Genomic DNA, 18,677 nt, shown 5'->3' on the forward strand with positions numbered 1-18,677 from the left:
TAGCCTAAATAGCATATGAGGCATCAAAACTAACAGCACTTACAGCTCGGTGGGAGCAAGAGGAAAAATTCCAACAATGCTGGAGTCAGTGGAACAGGGTCTATTAAATCATGCATGGACTTTGCAGAAGAGGTGAAAGGCCCTCTTTAACAAGATGATCTCTCTTTCATGGCTGTAGTCAAGTGAAAAGGCAGAAAACATAAGGAAAATATGGTATAAAGATACACACTGCTTATATGAGCTGAAGATGGGTGATTAAATGAGAGAGGTCTTAGCACAGGAAGTAGAGTCACATTATAGTAGGGTCACACAAGCCTTGGCTGTCTCAAAGACAAACAGTTGTCATATTTGCCACTTGATTTCAGATTATTTAGCTAGTTTTGCATAGCTATGATAATCTTTAGTCAGCAAAACTATGGCAGTGGCATATTGGGCGTAGTGGCTGTAGCTGGACCAAAGCCCTTTTGCCTGAGGGGACCCAAAGGCCTCTCTGCCGCATAATGGGACAGTAGTACTATAAATGGCCTACGATGGCTAGACGTGTCCTGGCACAGATTTTGCATCTAGGCCCAGGAGCTTTAAGCTATGCCTCTGGGCCCCGATGTCCTATTTTCTGGATGTTATATGCTTATATCCGTTCAGCAATGTTAGTATTCCCGTATCTGTTGACTAATCAAATTTGATTGAAGAAACTTACAAGAAATGTACACCAAAAGTGAAGAAAAAGAAAATAGGGCTAATAACCATGACCGTGACAATTCCTAAATCTATTGCCTTTGTCACCTTGATGAATGAACTCCTTGTGGTGCAAAACATAAATTAAAATGTGCATTAACGAGAAACAATGACAATGAGAAAATAAGGGAAAATGTATCTAAAAAGACGTCAGACGTGAGTGTTGAGACATTGAGAAATATCTCTTGCTGTGAAGCACAAGATGACATCCAATGATTTCACTGAAACAAATGACAGGATCATTATCTTTGTAGAAATGCTTGCCAAACACTGGCAGAATTTAATGCTTTTCTGTTAAACTTGAAATGTATGTTGCCAGTCTAGGGTTACCTTATATTGAGCAAAATATTTCACTGAAACAGCAGTCTGTGCTATTCAATCCTTAATCGATCCCTCTACCGCTATGCAAACCAAAGTCAAACTTTACAAAGCAGCATAAAATTTAGTTCAATATCCCTTAACCCTATCCATCTAACATTTTACAGCAGATTGTCGCTGAGCATTTTATATCTAACTCTCACATCTAATATGTAGCTGAACCACTAAACCACAATAACTTTTGCCCTATGATAGTCACACAATATGCCTAGGTATTAACTAGCACATACAGTACAATGTATATTCCCTTATTTTCTGTGATCCCCCCTTACCCCCACCATTTCTTGCATGTGGGAATGGATGAGTAGGAGATGTAAAGAATCCAGGAACTTCGTGCTACAGTATGTAAGTCCTGTTGTTGCTATGAAATACATGGGGTTTATTGATTTCTATGACCCTAGTGTAGGAGCTGCTGCTATCTAATTGTTTAGGAGCTGGCAAGAAATATTAACTCCGTCTTCACAGTTTCAGATATTGTTAGAAACAAGACGTCAAATCTAAAAATTCAGTTATCGGGTAATATATGAAAGGGATGGAATTTCTATTTAAAGAATTTGGGGTTTCAATATCTAGGAGACTTTATGCATGTCACCTTTAACAAATATATATTGTATACACTAACTGGAAACATTCAGAAGCTGGTTATTCGAAGGTTTGTGGAGTAAGAATCACTTCAACTTTTTCCCATAAATAAATTGCACAAGCATTTATAAGAAACTTTGTAATATATCTTGTTACAGAGAAATGACTTTTTCCACCTAAGGCTGAGGCCTCACGTTGCGGAAAAGCAAATTTTTTGTTGCATATTGTGGTGCGGTTTTTTGAGTCAAAGCCTAGAATGGTAACAAAAGGATTGGGAAATATATAGGAATATACATCTCTCTTCTACTCAATCCACTCCCTGGCTTTGGCTCAAAAATCCTCAGCAAAATCTGCAGAAAAAAATCTGAGTTTTCACAACATGGGGCCTCAGATTAGGCCTAAATTTAACTTCTTCTTTTCATATTACAGCTACTAGTCGTAAAAGTCTACGAAGGGGATGGGGGAGGAATGAACAGATACAGTGAGAGAGAAACACACAAACTGGGCTGCTCTCATTGCTTCTAGAAAATGTTCTATGTTCTCAACTGCATGCAGGACTCATAGCTACGCTGCTCTGTCTGCTGTATAGTCTCCTCCATGCTGCTGCTTATGTGTGTGAAAGAGAGAGTAACATTATTCATCTTCTCTATAATATACATGATAGACATTATATGGGCTAGTCTCCACCCAGGAACATAAGTATCCATGGGGCCCCAAAACAAAACTTGTAATGGGGCCTCACTTTACTATGACCTTGTTTACCAGCAAGTTCAGAACTTAAAAAATATACAATTATTTTGGTCTCCTTTACACACACAAAAAAAACCCATAGAGTAACTGTATAATACAGATAATACTTTTGTTGCCTTGTAGCTTAAACAGCATGTGACAAGTGTGGCACATTCACTTTAAAGAGGACCCTTTACCACCTCAAACAATTTTAGTTCTTATCATTTGTTAATAGGCGCAGCTGGGATTTTTTCTCTAGCCCCACCACCACCACCACCATTCCTGAGAAACAAGCACAGTTATTTTTGGTGCCTGATGTTCTATTTAAGCATTGTAATGTCAGAATGGCAGTGTCAGGCAGGGGGTGTGATTCAGAGCTTCAATCACAGGCAGCCAGTGTCAGGGCTCAGTACCACACCCCTTGTCTGCTCCTGCCTGACACCGCCCTCCTGGCAGTACAGAAACTAAATAGCATGTCAGAAACCAAAGTTAACAACATTGATTGGAACTGGAACTGTAGGGGCTAGAGAAAAAATTCCAACTGCAAAAGAATCAGTGAAGCAATGCTTATTAGCAGATGAGAAGAACTGTGTCAGTATACGTGTTGAAAGGTCCACTTTTAAGTGGTTATGAGCAGCCCATGCTTGTCTTGTTTTATAATGAGAAACTTGGCACATACTTCCAAAGTGCACATGTCAATGTACAAAGGTATGGAATTGCAAATACTTCAACATATAAAATTAGCTTTCATATTCTCAGACCACTGTGATTCATGTAATACCACTACTATAACAAGAATTTTTGTGTAATATATACATTTTTTATTTAATATTGTGAATACATACTAATATCTCTACATAAAATGAACTTACTTGAATAGCAATGGTATAAATAAGTTCTCCAAGAGATGGTAAGAGGTACTGTTTTAACTTGCTGTTCCTGAAATTGTCCCTTATCAGCTCAGTCAGCAAGGTGATCGCCTACAGAGACAAAGATTGCACACATTAACAGAAAATACCATCATTAATTTAATCTGTAGAACGAAACCTAACACTACATTGTTCATAAAGACAAATAAACATTATAATGCCAAGGTTCACAAACAGCATAGCAAAGAAAAAGAGAATGTAACTAAAATTGGGAGGAGAACATCAAAGCTAGTCATATGTATTAATGAAAGGTCTAATCTCAAGGTTTAACCCACAAACTAGCTTCAAACACTATACACATACTGTGCATTATACAAACACAGTCACACCAAAAATAAATACACCTTTATTGTAAATATCTTCACAGGTTTACTGTACCATATTTACTACAGCGAGAGACTTTAGCAGATTAGTTACTAAGCACACACTGCTAAAAAGGCAAATTTAGCTAAAACCATTTTCTGCCATGTTTAGCTCACGGACTGTTCCTCCAAATACATAGACTATGATTCTTTCCTTAGGGTGCATTCACACTGAGTAACGCTGGGCGTGTATCACAGCCGTACACGCCGGCATTACAGCAGACTGCCGAACACTTCCCATTCACTTCAATGGGAGCGCTCGTAACAGCGGCGTTTACGAGCGCTCCCATTGAAGTGAATGGGAAGTGTTCGGCAGCCCTGCTGTAACGCCGGCGTTTACGGCTCTCATACACGCCCGGCGTTACGTAGTGTGCATGCACCCTTAGAGTGCATCATAAACAGTACATCATGTAAAACTTAAAGGAGTTGCCTTAAATTTTAAACTTTTTACCTATGGATAGCAAAGAAAAGGAACTCTACTCCAGAACGGATGCAAGAATTGCATGAAAAATTATTTAGATTCTCATTTGTAGCAAATGAACCAATTACTAGTCCTTCTTCAGGCAGTTTATACTTGGCACAAAGCAAGGACTTCTACCACCCCATCAGATACAATCCACCCTAATAGCTTAAAGAGATATTTCCATCTCAAGGATCCTATCTATACTGGTAGCTTATGTAAATTGAAGACTTTTCCTAAATGTATTACTTTAGCAATGCTGCTTTGTTTTCCAGCTATGTGAACTTATTCTTCCCATTGTTTACACATTGTTTCCATAACCAGGGACCTGTGATACAGGACAAGTGACATCACTCACTGTTCTGCCAGCAGGACATTCAGTTCAGCAAATTACAGTTTGCTGATAAAGCCTGTCACTATGCAAACACACAGATAACACTCAGTCTGTTCTGTAGAACCATGTACATATTATCTGCAAGTTCTCCCACTTAAAAGGATGAGGTCGGCCTGTAATTGACATCATAGGTAGACCTCAACTATGAGAGACAAAATGAGAAAACAAATCCAGCAAATCACATTGTCTGATTTGGAAAGAATTTATTTGCAAATTATGGTAGAAAATAAGTATAACTAAGAAATGACTATTAACTTCAAGCATCAAAATGTCAATGTTAAAATATTATCATTATATTAGTATCATTCTTATTTTTTGTTTCTTAAAAATATATATATATATATATATATATATATATATATATATATATATATATATATATATATATATATATATATATATATATGAAGAATGATACTAATATATATTATATTAGTATCATTCTTATATGGAGAATAGAGAAGGGCTTTCAACAAAGGATCAGAACCTTTTCAATCAATTTTAACTTATTAGACTACACATACTAGAGATACTGTATCCAAGACTTTGAATCACAGTATATACATGTATAAGATATGACTAAGAAAGATCTATAAAAACCAAAAGGTCTAAACAAGACGGAGATGGAAAAAGCAGCTCAAAACAGACTGGTTTGACCTCATGTCGACTTTGGATTTTATATGCTTTTATACTGTCTAAATTTAGTTTGAGGGTTATGTGCTTTAAACAGTTGCCTTCATCATGTGAATTCTGGGCTGTTGTTGTATTGTGACTAAGTAGAGTGTTATACCCACTGAGACTGGCTGTGACCATTTAGCAGAACTAAAGTTCACTTACTTGTAAAAGTATAAGGCTTCTTCAGGGACCAAGAAAACTTGTGTGAACATGTAACCATGCATTTAGTACACAGCTCAGTGAAGATGTCAGTTTATAGAAAATTGGATCTTGGTTCTGAGCTGCTGTGCAAACATGTTGTTTTATAGCAAAAATTTAACGCTCACCCAGTAATAGCAATAAACCAAAGTACGCAAGGTCAAGTTTATGATGTGTTCCATACATATAAATAAATAAATATATATAGGAAGGATAAAACTGTAAGTCTCTTTTAATATCATCAAAAATAAAACACAGTTATCTATGTTGGTTTGCCTAAAGGGGTTGTCCAGTCAGAAAAAAAAATCAAAATGGCAAAAAAAAAAAAACAGCTCGCTACAGCTGTGGCCCACCTCAGCCACACTTGTCACAAATTCAGCTGAACTGTCTGTAACTTCAGTTACAATTCAAGCAAATTTGGATTTTCTCAAAAAAATGGTTGTTCCAGGCTGGTTTTGAGGGGTGGGACTTGAATGTCAAGTTTACTAATGTAATGATGCTCAGCAATATCCTGGTCTCCATCATTAATACAAGTGGTCATATATAATAGTTGGTTAAAGGCATTATATCATTAAAAATATTAACTTATCCCCTATGTTTGGAGTTATAGATAAATTGCTGATCACCGATACGCACACTGATCCCAAGAACAGTGGTGTTTTAACCCTATAGTGGATGTCGTGGTGGACACAGAATGTGTGCCTCCTCTCTTATCACTTCATTGGGATTGCTGGAAATAGCTTAAAAGAGTTGTGCAGGATTAGAAAGCATAGATGGTTTCTTCTTCCCAGAAAGTGACGTCATGTCCATTGGTCACTATAGGCATATAGTATACAGAAATATAGACAGAAACTACAGAGTAACCTTCTTACAGATGTACAAGAAATACATATAGATTGGTCAGTAAGACATTAACTCTGTCATACCACATCAATAAGACATTATGATTTTGTAGAATAACATGTCCTATTGCATTCACATGGCAAGGTTACAGCTTAGTACAATTGAAATGAATGGGACTGAGCTGCAGCATGGCTGTGTGATTAAAGGACATGATGTCACTCCTTGAAAAGAAGAACGCAGCCATGTTTCTGAAGTCCTGCACAACCCCTTTAGGTACTGCGCTCAGCTGTCTCCAGCGTTCCCACTGAAGTGAATGTAGAAGGTTCTAAATTCTGCGTCCACTAATATATTCACAAGATGACAGGCCCAGGACAGTCGGACCCCCAGCAAATAGCAACTTATTGAAAGATAATTTTCATGGAATTATCCCAGATTAAATAATGGTTTATTTCATATGACGGCAGTTATTCATAAAAATAAGTCAAACTTTTGCAGTCTTCTACACTATATGTTAATGGTGAGTGAATGAGTAAACCTGTCATTCCAGTACAAGCTTCTCCATTATTTGGCCGGGTACACAAACACTCTTTTCTGGAGGTATTTAAACAAACATATATAATTGTTTCTACAAATTCATCTGAATATTTATTGCTGTAAGATCAGCAGGCAGAAACACTCATGCAATATTCAGAGCTTTGGCATCTGAGTAAATATCACTAAATATTTAAAAAGTCTCCTGAGAAATGTTTTATAAGATTGTATCCATGTGCTGCAGAACCATTGTTAAAATATTCAGTCAGTTGAGGTAGATTTGATGGATTTTATTGAATGCACAGAACAGCATACCTCTGTGGGTCCAGCAGGATTTGGGAGAATCCCAAAATGCCTGTGGCATACTTTATTCATACTGACTTGGAACACAACTAAAGGTATGAAGACAACATTGTAGCAGGCACAGTTGTATGTAATGAATATGCACCACATCTTCCATTCATTTTGTACTAGCATTTCATGAAGAAATTGAAATATTTAACGTTTGCTGTTTGCTGAATGCACACCTGCAGATTATTGATATACACTTGCCTCACTAGATGCTTCACAAACTGAGCCTGATGCAAGAACATTGCCGTTCTCTTGTTTCCAACCTGCCTGTCAATGCAATATTCAATTATTAAAAGAAAAAAAGGAAATCTCTCCCTTCACTAGTCCTACAGATCCATTATTCACATGTATATTTATGTAATTGTTACTCCCCTCAACTGTCCTAAACTCAACCAGACCCACTGGAATGGAAGACAACAACTTGTAATTTACTCTAAAATTGTCTACTGTGGTCACAATTGGATAAAATGACTGTATGTCTTTGTGTACATAAATAAAACAATAGGGCTTCTGACATTTTGTAGAGCTCAATATGTCTACAATTCTAATATATTAGTCCATAACTACTGTGGAGCCATATGTATTGCCACATGGAAAGTCCCAGGGAAACAGAACAACTTCCAGATTACGCGATAGCTTCTGTCACTCTTCAGAACTAGAAAGTGTTTTCTTTATGATACCACTGTATAGGGTTGTATAGATGTAACTGTACTCTATAGTATAAGGCTAGAGCTACTCTGTGACTTTTTTCTGCATGACATTACAACTGCAAAATGTTGCACTACTGGTTGGTCACACCTAAGGTTAGAAGAAGGCGGTCAACCAAAAAGCAAACAGGGTTTATTAGGCGGTCAACCAAAGAGCAAGCAGGGTTTATTAGACTGTCAACCAAAAAGCAAGCAGGGTTTATTAGGCAGTCAACCAAAGAGCAAGCAGGGTTTATTAGGCGGTCAACCAAAGAGCAAGCAGGGTTTATTAGGTGGTCAACCAAAAGGCAAGCAGGGTTTATTAGGCGGTCAACCAAAAAGCAAGCAGGGTTTATTAGGCGGTCAACCAAAGAGTAAGCAGGGTTTATTAGGCTGTCAACCAAAAAGCAAGCAGGGTTTATTAGGCGGTCAACCAAAAGGCAAGCAGGGTTTATTAGGCTGTCAACCAAAAAGCAAGCAGGGTTTATTAGGCGGTCAACCAAAAGGCAAGTAGGGTTTATTAGGAGGTCAACCAAAGAGCAAGCAGGGTTTATTAGGCAGTTAACCAAAAAGCAGGGTTTATTAGGTGGTCAACCAAAAGGCAAGCAGGGTTTATTAGGCGGTCAACCAAAAAGCAAGCAGGGTTTATTAGGCGGTCAACCAAAAGGCAAGCAGGGTTTAATAGGCTGTCAATCAAAAAGCCAGCAGGGTTTATTAGGAGGTCAACAAAAGAGCAAGCAGGGTTTATTAGGCGGTTAACCAAAAAGCAGGGTTTATTAGGTGGTCAACCAAAGAGCAAGCAGGGTTTATTAGGTGGTCAACCAAAGAGCAAGCAGGGTTTATTAGGTGGTCAACCAAAGAGCAAGCAGGGTTTATTAAGCGGTCAACCAAAAGGCAAGCAGAGTTTATTAGGTTGTCAAACAAAAAGCAAGCAGGATTTATTAGGCGGTCAACCAAAAGGCAAGCAAGGTTTATTAGGCGGTCAACCAAAAAGCAAGCAGGATTTATTTCCTGCTGACTTTCTCATAACATGACCACTTATAGGAAAATGAGATAAAATAAACTCAACATGCAGCCCAACTCTACTGATATTCTGATAGATGTCCCAGATATTGATATCATCATCAACAAGACACATACACAACAAGGGAATAGTAACATTAGCTATTTCACAGAGTAAAAAAGTGAAGCCCATGTAAATCGTGAAAATCTTATACCATCCTGTACAATGACCTTGAACTTAACACACATTATCACGATGGTTCCTCAGACCCTAAGAAAGATGTATGCTCCTTTAGTGGTTAAATAAAGCACAGGGAAAAACAGGATACAGGGCCTCCTGGTCCTGTAACAGACACTTTAGTCTGTTACAGGATCAGGAGTGAAAAGGGAGTGACAAGGGAGCGCTGAGAAGACAAGTGCAAGAAATTTATGATAAGCTTGTGAGAGCAAAATCACTACAAGTAGAAGTCCTATGGAGATAAGCTACACTGAGAAGTCACCAGAGCACTCCTGGCCACCATTATAAGCAAGGATATCCTATGAAAAACCAAAGTGACAGAATTAAAGAAAGTGGAGAATGTGGAGCCTTGGCGTTATGGCTTTATCCCCATTTTTAAAATAGGACATTTCACTTTATGCGAGAATAACTTTATAATGCATATATTTATTCATGCAAGTCTTAGAATGTTTTCTCATGACAAAATATACATTATGTTGGGGCTAAATTTAGGACTTTTACCTTTATTAAAATAAATAAATAAAAATGAAATTTACCAAAAACTTTAAAAAATTTTGAAAATTCAAATGTGAAAACACTCTATAAATAAAGCTGTATCAGGGTACAAACTAAACTTTCAGATTTTGGGGTACATATGGAATTGTTATGATTAGTTTATACTAATGTTTTTCAGGGCACTTGAAAATGTTAACACCTTTCTGCTCTGCACCTTAATACTAAGTTTGTTCTGAGTGCATTGTTAAAGGGGTATTCCCACGTCGCATACTCACCAGTCTTCACTGCTGTAAAATCTTCTTTCTTCCTGGTTTCTTGCATCATTTGGTGGGCGGGGTTTCACATGCAACCTGCCATTTAGCTCAGCCCCAAAATTAGTGTGTAGCTCCGCCCACCGCATAGCGTGATCCTATGGGGCGGCTGAAGGGCCTGTGATGTCATCAAAGGTCCTCAAACAACACTATATGCACAATATTGGACTATGAAGTACAGGCAGGAGCAACTCCATTCTGTGTTACATACAGAGACTGCTTGTCTCTGCCATAATGAACAAAATTGAATTAGCTAGCCTGATAACTGGGAGAACAGAAGACGAGTTTCGAAATGAAAGCAGCTCCTCTCCCCTATCTGAGTGCAGGAAGCTAGGTCACGTGGTGTAGACACAGGAATAGCTAGAAACACAGGCTCGCTCCGTGCACTTAGCCCCTCCTCCCTTCCCCCTGAGAGCAGGCAGATACATCACTTGACTTTTGAGCAGATAAGTCAAGGGCTATGTCAACAATGAATTGAATAAAGTAAGATAGTGGACAAACAAAGCAGTTTTGCTGAAGCAGTGGGTTCCTTTTTTCTGCTAGTTGAAGTTGCATTGAAGTCAATGGGAGGCTTTTTTTTTTTCAGAGCTGAAATTCCACACCAAATTCCTCACCATTTTCCTCCATGTGAATGGACGCTAATAGTACAGTGCTTTTATGCCACATGCACAGGGAGCTGCAGCACAACCTCCAGGTCTGAGCTGTATTACCAGGACTCAGGACTAACTGCTGGAGACAGAAATTACTTTGACTCCGGAGGCTTAACCGCTTGTGCCATGTCAACCAGGTGGCCAGTGAATGGTCTCTTTGCTGCCTTTCCCCCATTGCATAGGGTAATGCTATGTTCAATGTACTACAACACATTGTATTGTAGCACTTTGAACTGGGGATCAGGAGATTCTAGAGATTCTAGAGACCTTGTGGGACTAGGAAAAAAAAAAGTTCAAAAAGTATAAAATAAAATAATTATATAAGTAAATAAATAACAGGTTTTAAAAAAAATCCACTCTTTAACTCGCAGCCATTTTTTTTTTTTTCGTTCGTTTTACTCACTGCCTTCTAAAAGGCAAAAACTTTTTTAAATTTTTCTGTTTACAAAGCCATAGTAGGGCTTAATGTTTGTAGGCCAAATTGTACATCGTAGCGGTACAGTTTAATGTTCTGTATTATGTACTGGGAATGTGGAAAAATAAAAAGTCAGAATGGAGTGGAATTAGAGAAAATCTGTGTTTATGTGACTTTCTAACGGGCTTGAGGACTGCGCAAAAAACACTTGTTTGGAACCTTCCACAGGAGAACAGGTTAACTGGAAACAGGAGAGTGTCATGATTGGGTATAAAGGGAGCATCTCCGAAAGGCTCTCATCCCCGAGTCGTTCACAAGCAAGAATGGGGCGAGATTCACCACTTTGTGAACAACTGCATGAACAAATAGTTCAATAGTTTAACAACGTTTTTCAACATGCAATTGCAAGGAATTTAAGGATTTCATCCTCTACAGTCCATAATATCATCAAAAGATTCAGAGAATCTGGACAAATCTCTGCAAGTAAGCAGCAAGGCCTTAAAACCAACATGGAATGCCTGTGACCTTCGATCCCTGAGACGGACCAGAGGACACGACAATGCCAAGTCACATTCTGCATGTGTTACAATAGTGTGTCTTCGTAGGAAAAGTGCACGGGTACTAGACTGGCCAGCCTGCAGTCTAGATCTGTCTCCCATTGAAAGTGCATGGTGCATTAAGAATTGCAAAAATACGACAACAGAGACCTTGGAGCAACTGAAGTTGTACATCAAGCAAGAATGGGAAAGAATTCCACCTACAAAGCTTCAACAATTAATGTCCTCAGTTCCAAAATTCTTTGTGGTATAGTGTATGGTAAAGTGGTAGACAGGGTGTATATCTCTGTATATAGGGTGTAAACATGCCCCTGTACCAGCTTTTTTGGAACATGTTGCAGGCATCAAATGCAAAATGAGTGAATATTTGCAAAAAAAAAAAAGTTTATCCTTTTGAACATTAAATATCTTGTCCTTGTAGTGTATTAAATTAAATATGGGTTGAAAAGGATTTCCAAATGATCGTATTCTGTTTTTATTTATGCCTTACCAACATCCCAACGTCATTGGAATTTGAGCTGAATATAGGAAAAAGGGACCTTGTCTGGACCTAATGGGCATCTATATATGACAACGTGCAGGCTGTTGTTAAGGCTGAAAGCTGCCTTGTCAACTACTTGGCACCTGATAATAGTGTTGTGGGTAGCCAAGGAAGTGATGGAAGAACCCTTCCCATCTGACCACTTAGATGAAGGTAAATAAACTTTCAGACAAGTTTTGATTTTCTACAAATATTTGTGTAATTAATAGATTTAGTAATATACTTAATTAACATTTTTGTGAGGGTAGGGCGGCAGCAGATGCCCCTAAAGGCCTTTTCTATTCATTTGCTTAGGGATAAAAGGACAATTTTATTTTACAAGAATGGAGCAGAAGTCCTGAATTCGAAATATATCATCGTAAACTGTGCTGACAGACAAGGCATCATGATTAGTTTATATCTCAAATTTGTGCTGACAAACTCCCTGTAAGGTCCTTCTGCTTCCTCGCCAAAAGATTCAGTTTTGGGCCAAGTTACATCTTTCACTGTCTGCTACTCCAAGTTCTGTTACACTGATCCTACTGCCCCAAATTCTGTATAACCTGCTTCAGTGCACCAAAGTAGAGGGCTATAGTGTTCTATAGTGGGGACATATGTCTGGATGATGTGTTCCAGTTGTTTCCACAACTGAAGAAGTTTCCTCTTACTAATGACGGTCACGTTTCCTATCTCCAGCTCTGACATGCAGATTAATCACAATTTATAGGGAACCATTTTGCAGACAACTTCTTCCCAATTTGAGATTCCTTCTGAAGCCTGCTTGGTTGCCAGATGGTATCTATTCTATACTGTGATATCTGCTAGCTTTAAGGAAGCCCTACTGCCCTCTAGAGGCCGCTGGGTAGAGGATGTAAGGATGTTTAGTAATGAGTAATGTGACCTGGCACTTGAGACTGAAACTGGTATTATCTATTTCCAATGACAGCATATCCCAGTTATATATTCTTTAACAGGCGTATATGAACACTGCTATTGTGGCCGGGATTCAGGGATAGCTTTTCAAAGATTAATAAATCATCAGGTACTTTTTTCTATCTACCGTATATACTCGAGTATAAGTCGACCCGAATATAAGCCGCCCCCCTAATTTTACCGCAAAAAAACAAAAAACGGGGAAAACTTATTGACTCGAGTAAAAGCCGAGGGGGGAAAATGCATGACATTCTGTTTGTGCTCATGTTAATCCTAGCCGGCTTCAGGCCTACTGCTACCATAAGGCATTGGGCCTGTATGATAATGTGTAGACGTCTGGGGCATTATCATACAGGCCCAAAGCATTATGGTAGCAGTAGCAACTTGTTGCCATACAGGCCCAAAGCCTGTGCTAGAAGTAACAGGCTATTACTACTACCACAGGCTTCGGGCCTATATGGTAATATCCCAGACCACGCGACATCTGGGATTTTACCATATAGGTCTGAAGCCGGCTAGGATCCCGGAGAGGTGAGAAAAACTGTTTATTTTCTCTCACCTCCCCTGGGGCTCCAATTATTATGCTCGGGGGTCTGCCGGCCTCCGCGGCCTATAGTATAAGGTGATGCGGGAATCGGCAGTGAGCAGGCCCGGGGACAAACAAACATTAAGTTCTCATACTTACCAACCTCGCGCTGCTGCTCCCGCTGCCGCCGCCACTGCTCATCTTCTCCCAGACGCAGTAAGACGTCATCAACATACGCCGGGTGCGGGCCTGAGCTAACGTGGCCACGTCACCCGAGGTGTGTTGTAGCCGGGGAAGGGGGCTGGGACTGGAGCGGAGGCCCACTGCAGCGAGTCAATACAGTCTAGTCAGCGCTGCCTCACCACTCACCTATCTCTGCTCCAGCGGCCTCCCACACGTCTTTCACTGCGGACCAGTCATGCGACATTTTCAATTACCATATTGACGCGAGTATAAGCCGAGGCGCACTTTTTCAGCACAAAAAATTGTGCTGAAAAACTCAGCTTATACTCGAGTATGTACGGTACTTTGGTGCTGTCCTGTTAGAGATTTCTTGGAGCAGGTTTACAAATGCCTGTACTGTTGCAATAAGTGTTGCAATATCACACTACCCCTTAAGAAATGGATGTATAAGCTCAGAGACAAGGAGGCTAGGTCGCACCACAAATGGGACAATCGTCAGGATTCATCCTTTACCCTTTCTTCTCAATCTCCAGATTAAGATGGGACACCTTGGCAGGGAATGCAAGGAACCAGCATTTTAACTTATGCCTATGTCCATCAAAAGATATTTACAAAAGATATAATAAAATAAATAGTATATGGACCTAAAACAACAGTTTTTATACAAAACTGTAGATTGTCCTTGCTCATGTCAGTACAGCAAAACATAATAAATTGGACATCTGTCCATTGGAATAAACATTGACTTATGCAGAATTAATGCACTCTTAAATCTAGTATTATGGTTATGTAAAAGAGTTAAAACACAGCAGAATCTCCTAATCCTGCAAACAGAAACCTTACCGCAATACAGCACAGTATTTTATTTGTACAGCTCCACTCTTCTCAAGCATTTCATTATTAAGCACTGTGCAGAAACAAATCCATGCACGTGATTTGTGTCTATAAAACATGACCTTCTGAAATCAATGTTTCCCTCCCCTTCAATGTATTGAGCAGATAATCTACTAAAAGGTCAAAACTTCTAACAAAAATTAATCCGTCCTTGAGCAATGCACAGACAGTAGGTTAAGTGGACTGTGTTTCACATGACTAACATTTCGGATTACTCACATATAACGTGAATATTAAAATCTTTTATTGATTACTTTCATAAATTCAGTCCATAACTAATACTAACTGAACTTTACACACCAACTCTGCACGGTGGCTAAATAGGATTCACAAGTATAATAGGTTGAATAATAAACCAATATAACGCAAAGGATATCTAATGCAGGGACTGACTGGTGATCCATCCAGGAGGCCAAGTTCTGAAGCAATACTAGGCCCTAACAGTGTAGCAGAGGAGAACCCTATTCAGCGCTGACTGATCAATCACATGCCAATCACATGACATGACTCACATATACCTACTTGAATTTATTATGTGTCTTGTTTGTGCAAATATAACAAAAAGTCATTTAAATCCTTTCCTGGTCTGCGCCATAATAGTAAATTGTGATGAGCAGGCACTCCATAATAATAGAGCGCAGTAATGGTTCTGTACTATAGAGCTATCATTACACTGAAATGATCAGAAATGGATAAAACACCAAACCTAGCCATGTAACGCTTTAGATGGATCTATCAACAGTGAAAACTTAGTAATCATTCGTCAAACAAATTTGTTTCATTTTAATAGAACATATGATTCTGGACCAAAATATAATGCACTTTAATTAAAAACATTTCAGTTTTCTGCCTGAAAAAACTCTCTTCAGTTCCTGCTATCAGGCTAATTTGCTGTTCACTCCCTGTTACTAGGCAAGTCCCATCCATAGATACATCAGGCTTTGAGAGGACCTGTCACCAAGTACAGAATTCTAAATGAACTACATAATTTGAATGCAGCTCTGCCCCTATTGTTTGCTTTTTATAAATCCATCCACCTATTCAAAAGTAATGACCTCCTGGAAGCTGTTATTCTCCAAGTGAGCAGTCACCTTTTATTTTCTCAGGGAAATACAAAAGTTTACAATCCACTTGGAGACTCAGAGCTAATTCACATATAACCTTGCAGAGATCATATCTATTGAACAGGTGAATGGATTTAAAAAAAAAATAAAAAAATGTGGCAATCAAATAGTGAATGTAATTTAGAATTCTGTACTTGGTGACAGGTCCTCTAAAACAGCTTGACAGTGAATGGAGGGGGAGGGTCTGTTCTCTCTTCACATCGTGAATACAGAGGGAGGGTCCTATTCCCATCACAACCTTCACATACATCTGCAAACAGTTTTCTCTTTGCACTGGATTGCAGCATCACACAGTTTTACAATGTATTAAAAGTCTACTTATATACTTGTATCTACTTTTGGCTGTGTGAGTTTACAGATGGGATATTATTCACAGACAGAAAGCAGTTTTCCTAACAGTGTCACAGATTGCTCTTTTCCTCTGCGAGGGATTTTATTAGCTGCATCATGGCTGCATGTATTTGCGGTTCATTGTCTCTGGATCTCCTATGTTATGGCTACTTGGCGTTTTCCTACCTATTGGTTTGGTATTTAATAATTACTCCTGACAGAATTACATGTTATACCTGTAGTGGTAGTAGTAGTGGTAGTAATAATGGATAGGTGAAGGTGAAGACCGGTTATTACTGTACACATGCCCAGTCATAGAGAAATGAAAAATGTGCTGCAGCCATAATGTAATTAATAGCAGCAGAAATACTATTAGTATACCATATATGAAGGCTTATAGTCAAAGAACAGACTGTCCAGCAATACATAGCATATACTTCAACTGTTCATGGAAAGTTAGTATAAAACCCATTACAGGGTAAGTGTAAGCTAGTGCTCTTGTTCCCGTCAAATATGGAAAAGTGCTAAGCAATAGCCCCCCTCCAATATAGATAATAGTCTCCCCTTCCACCACTTACATACCCCATGGGTGTGATGATGAGAGTACCCCAGTTTATGTACTTTTCTTTGATGTGTTGTTTTATATACAAGTTACCTAATCCTGTTAGTCCTATGTTGTTGATGTTTGATGATCAATCCACTTCAGTGGCTTTATGTGTATACAAGGGGAGATCACACATTCTGGCCCCAATGCAACCAGTTTTATTACCCCCGGAAAAATAAATGGCAAAGGAGGAAGAGATAGCTAATGACCCTGAGTTCAATCCCAGACACAGTGTTCCTGCAGCCAGCAATATATCCTTCTTTGTCAGGTCCCTGCATTTCAGAATAGGAGGATAGGGGGCATCCCTGCAGGGGGTGTGGCTGCACCTACTTATCTGTGCCTGAATCAGGCAAAAGTGGGTCACGCCTCTGAGAAAGCAGCTAAGTGGAGCTGCGTGTGTGCAACCTGCAACAAAGAATAACAGCCTCCAATAACAACGAAACTTGGGTATTATTCTTTTTTTTGTATTCCTTTTTATTTTCAAAGCTGTTTGCCACGTTGTGTAATTCTTTATTTGTCAAACTGAATCCTTAGGGTATTAAATTGTTAAATTTAAGGTTATTTTGTGTTAGTCTATGAACCCATTGCCTTTTTGAGGTGTGTTCATGACACCTATGTATGTACGTGAGTTTTTTACAGAACCAGCCTGAATCAGTAGTGGTGGCAGCGGTGTGTATTTGGGGGTGCGTGGACTGTTTTGAGGTGCGATTTATGCTCACTTTGCAGCCTGAGAGAAGGGTGAGTGCAAGATTGAGCGAGTGGCGTGAATTGACCCCTGACAGCCATATCCGTGGCACAGGCAATAGTGCTCCGTCCCACATGGGTAGTAGTTCACCTCCCTAGCACATTACTGCTCTCTGCTCTATTGAATTGTATATTTTCTCTCTACACAGTGTTGATGTGGAGTGGCAGTGTGCGTTTCTAATAATCTCCCCCCAACTCCTCCAACTATTCTATGGTGCCCTTGCTTCTAAGAACAACAGAAGAGGAAGCTGAGGAGAGAATAAAAGACACACACATTGCCGTGCTCAGTATCAGCGTTTTATAGGAAGAATACAATTCAATAGAACTACTCCCATAGCTAGGCCACTGGCCACTATCAGCAGAACAAATTATATCTAAGATTGTATACTCTTTGGAACAGACAGTCTGTTTTATTATTACATTGCAAGCCCTTAGGAACAGGTTGTATGTTTCTATTCCATTCCTTCATTCTTAAGGTCGGGTCTAATAACTTTATAAACATACATACAGATGCATCTCAATCTGAGTGTGATGCCCAGTCGCGCTGCCTGGTTATTTGTTTGAATTGTTAGGCAGTTCCTCTATTCAAATGAATTTTCCGCTGTGTACTGCCTCTCCTGCCCCCCCCCCTCCCCCTTCCACAACACACTCACACTCAGTTACATACAGTAGTAAAGCTGCTGGTACCAGTTTACAGCCGTCATTGTGACTACTGTATGTGGTCCAGGTTAATTTAAGTCATTCACCTACTTCAAAAATAAGTGAAAAGTAAAGTAAAGCATCCCAGTGCAGCTGCTCCTTTATAGCTGCCCGTATATATCAGGCACACAGATCACCCAATTATTAATAATTGTGGGGCATCTCGAGATTTCCTATATGCCAGTATATAAACTAGGTCAATAGTTTAGCGTTTAGCCTTGGATTTATTATACCTATAGTCATTGACCTATTTACAGAAAGAAGACAGCTTTATATTTTTTTTCTTGCTACTGATCTTTTTTTTTCTACATACTGCAATACGGCAGGTTTCCTGAATTGTGTGTTTTTTTATATAATAAAATTCCCAACTAGGTATGTGTGAAGGAGTTTTTATTTACTATAAAATACATTTTTTTTCTTTGTGTCTGATAGACAAAGTAACTATGGCTGGAGCTTAGGATCAGACAGTACAAAAGTCAACTCTAAACCCTTACCATTACCCTGAATCCCAACACCACTAAGGCTATAGGGTTTAGCGAGAAACAGACCACCGAAAAAGACATAACATATACTCACTGACAAAGACAGAACTCCTGGTG

The 18,677-nt window shown here is 39.1% G+C and overlaps 1 protein-coding gene across 1 annotated transcript in view; it reads right to left on the minus strand.

Moving 5' to 3' along the window:
- ULK4 (unc-51 like kinase 4) overlaps window positions 1–18,677 on the minus strand; it is a 511,681-nt gene that overhangs the window by 378,810 nt on the left and 114,194 nt on the right. The window contains exon 18 of the mRNA XM_075271240.1: window positions 3,297–3,404. Within this exon, the coding sequence (XP_075127341.1) occupies window positions 3,297–3,404 (108 nt within the window). The remainder of the gene's footprint in view (window positions 1–3,296; window positions 3,405–18,677) is intronic.

Source organism: Leptodactylus fuscus, chromosome 4, assembly GCF_031893055.1.
Source record: "Leptodactylus fuscus isolate aLepFus1 chromosome 4, aLepFus1.hap2, whole genome shotgun sequence".
In the NCBI taxonomy this organism is placed as follows: domain Eukaryota; kingdom Metazoa; phylum Chordata; class Amphibia; order Anura; family Leptodactylidae; genus Leptodactylus; species Leptodactylus fuscus.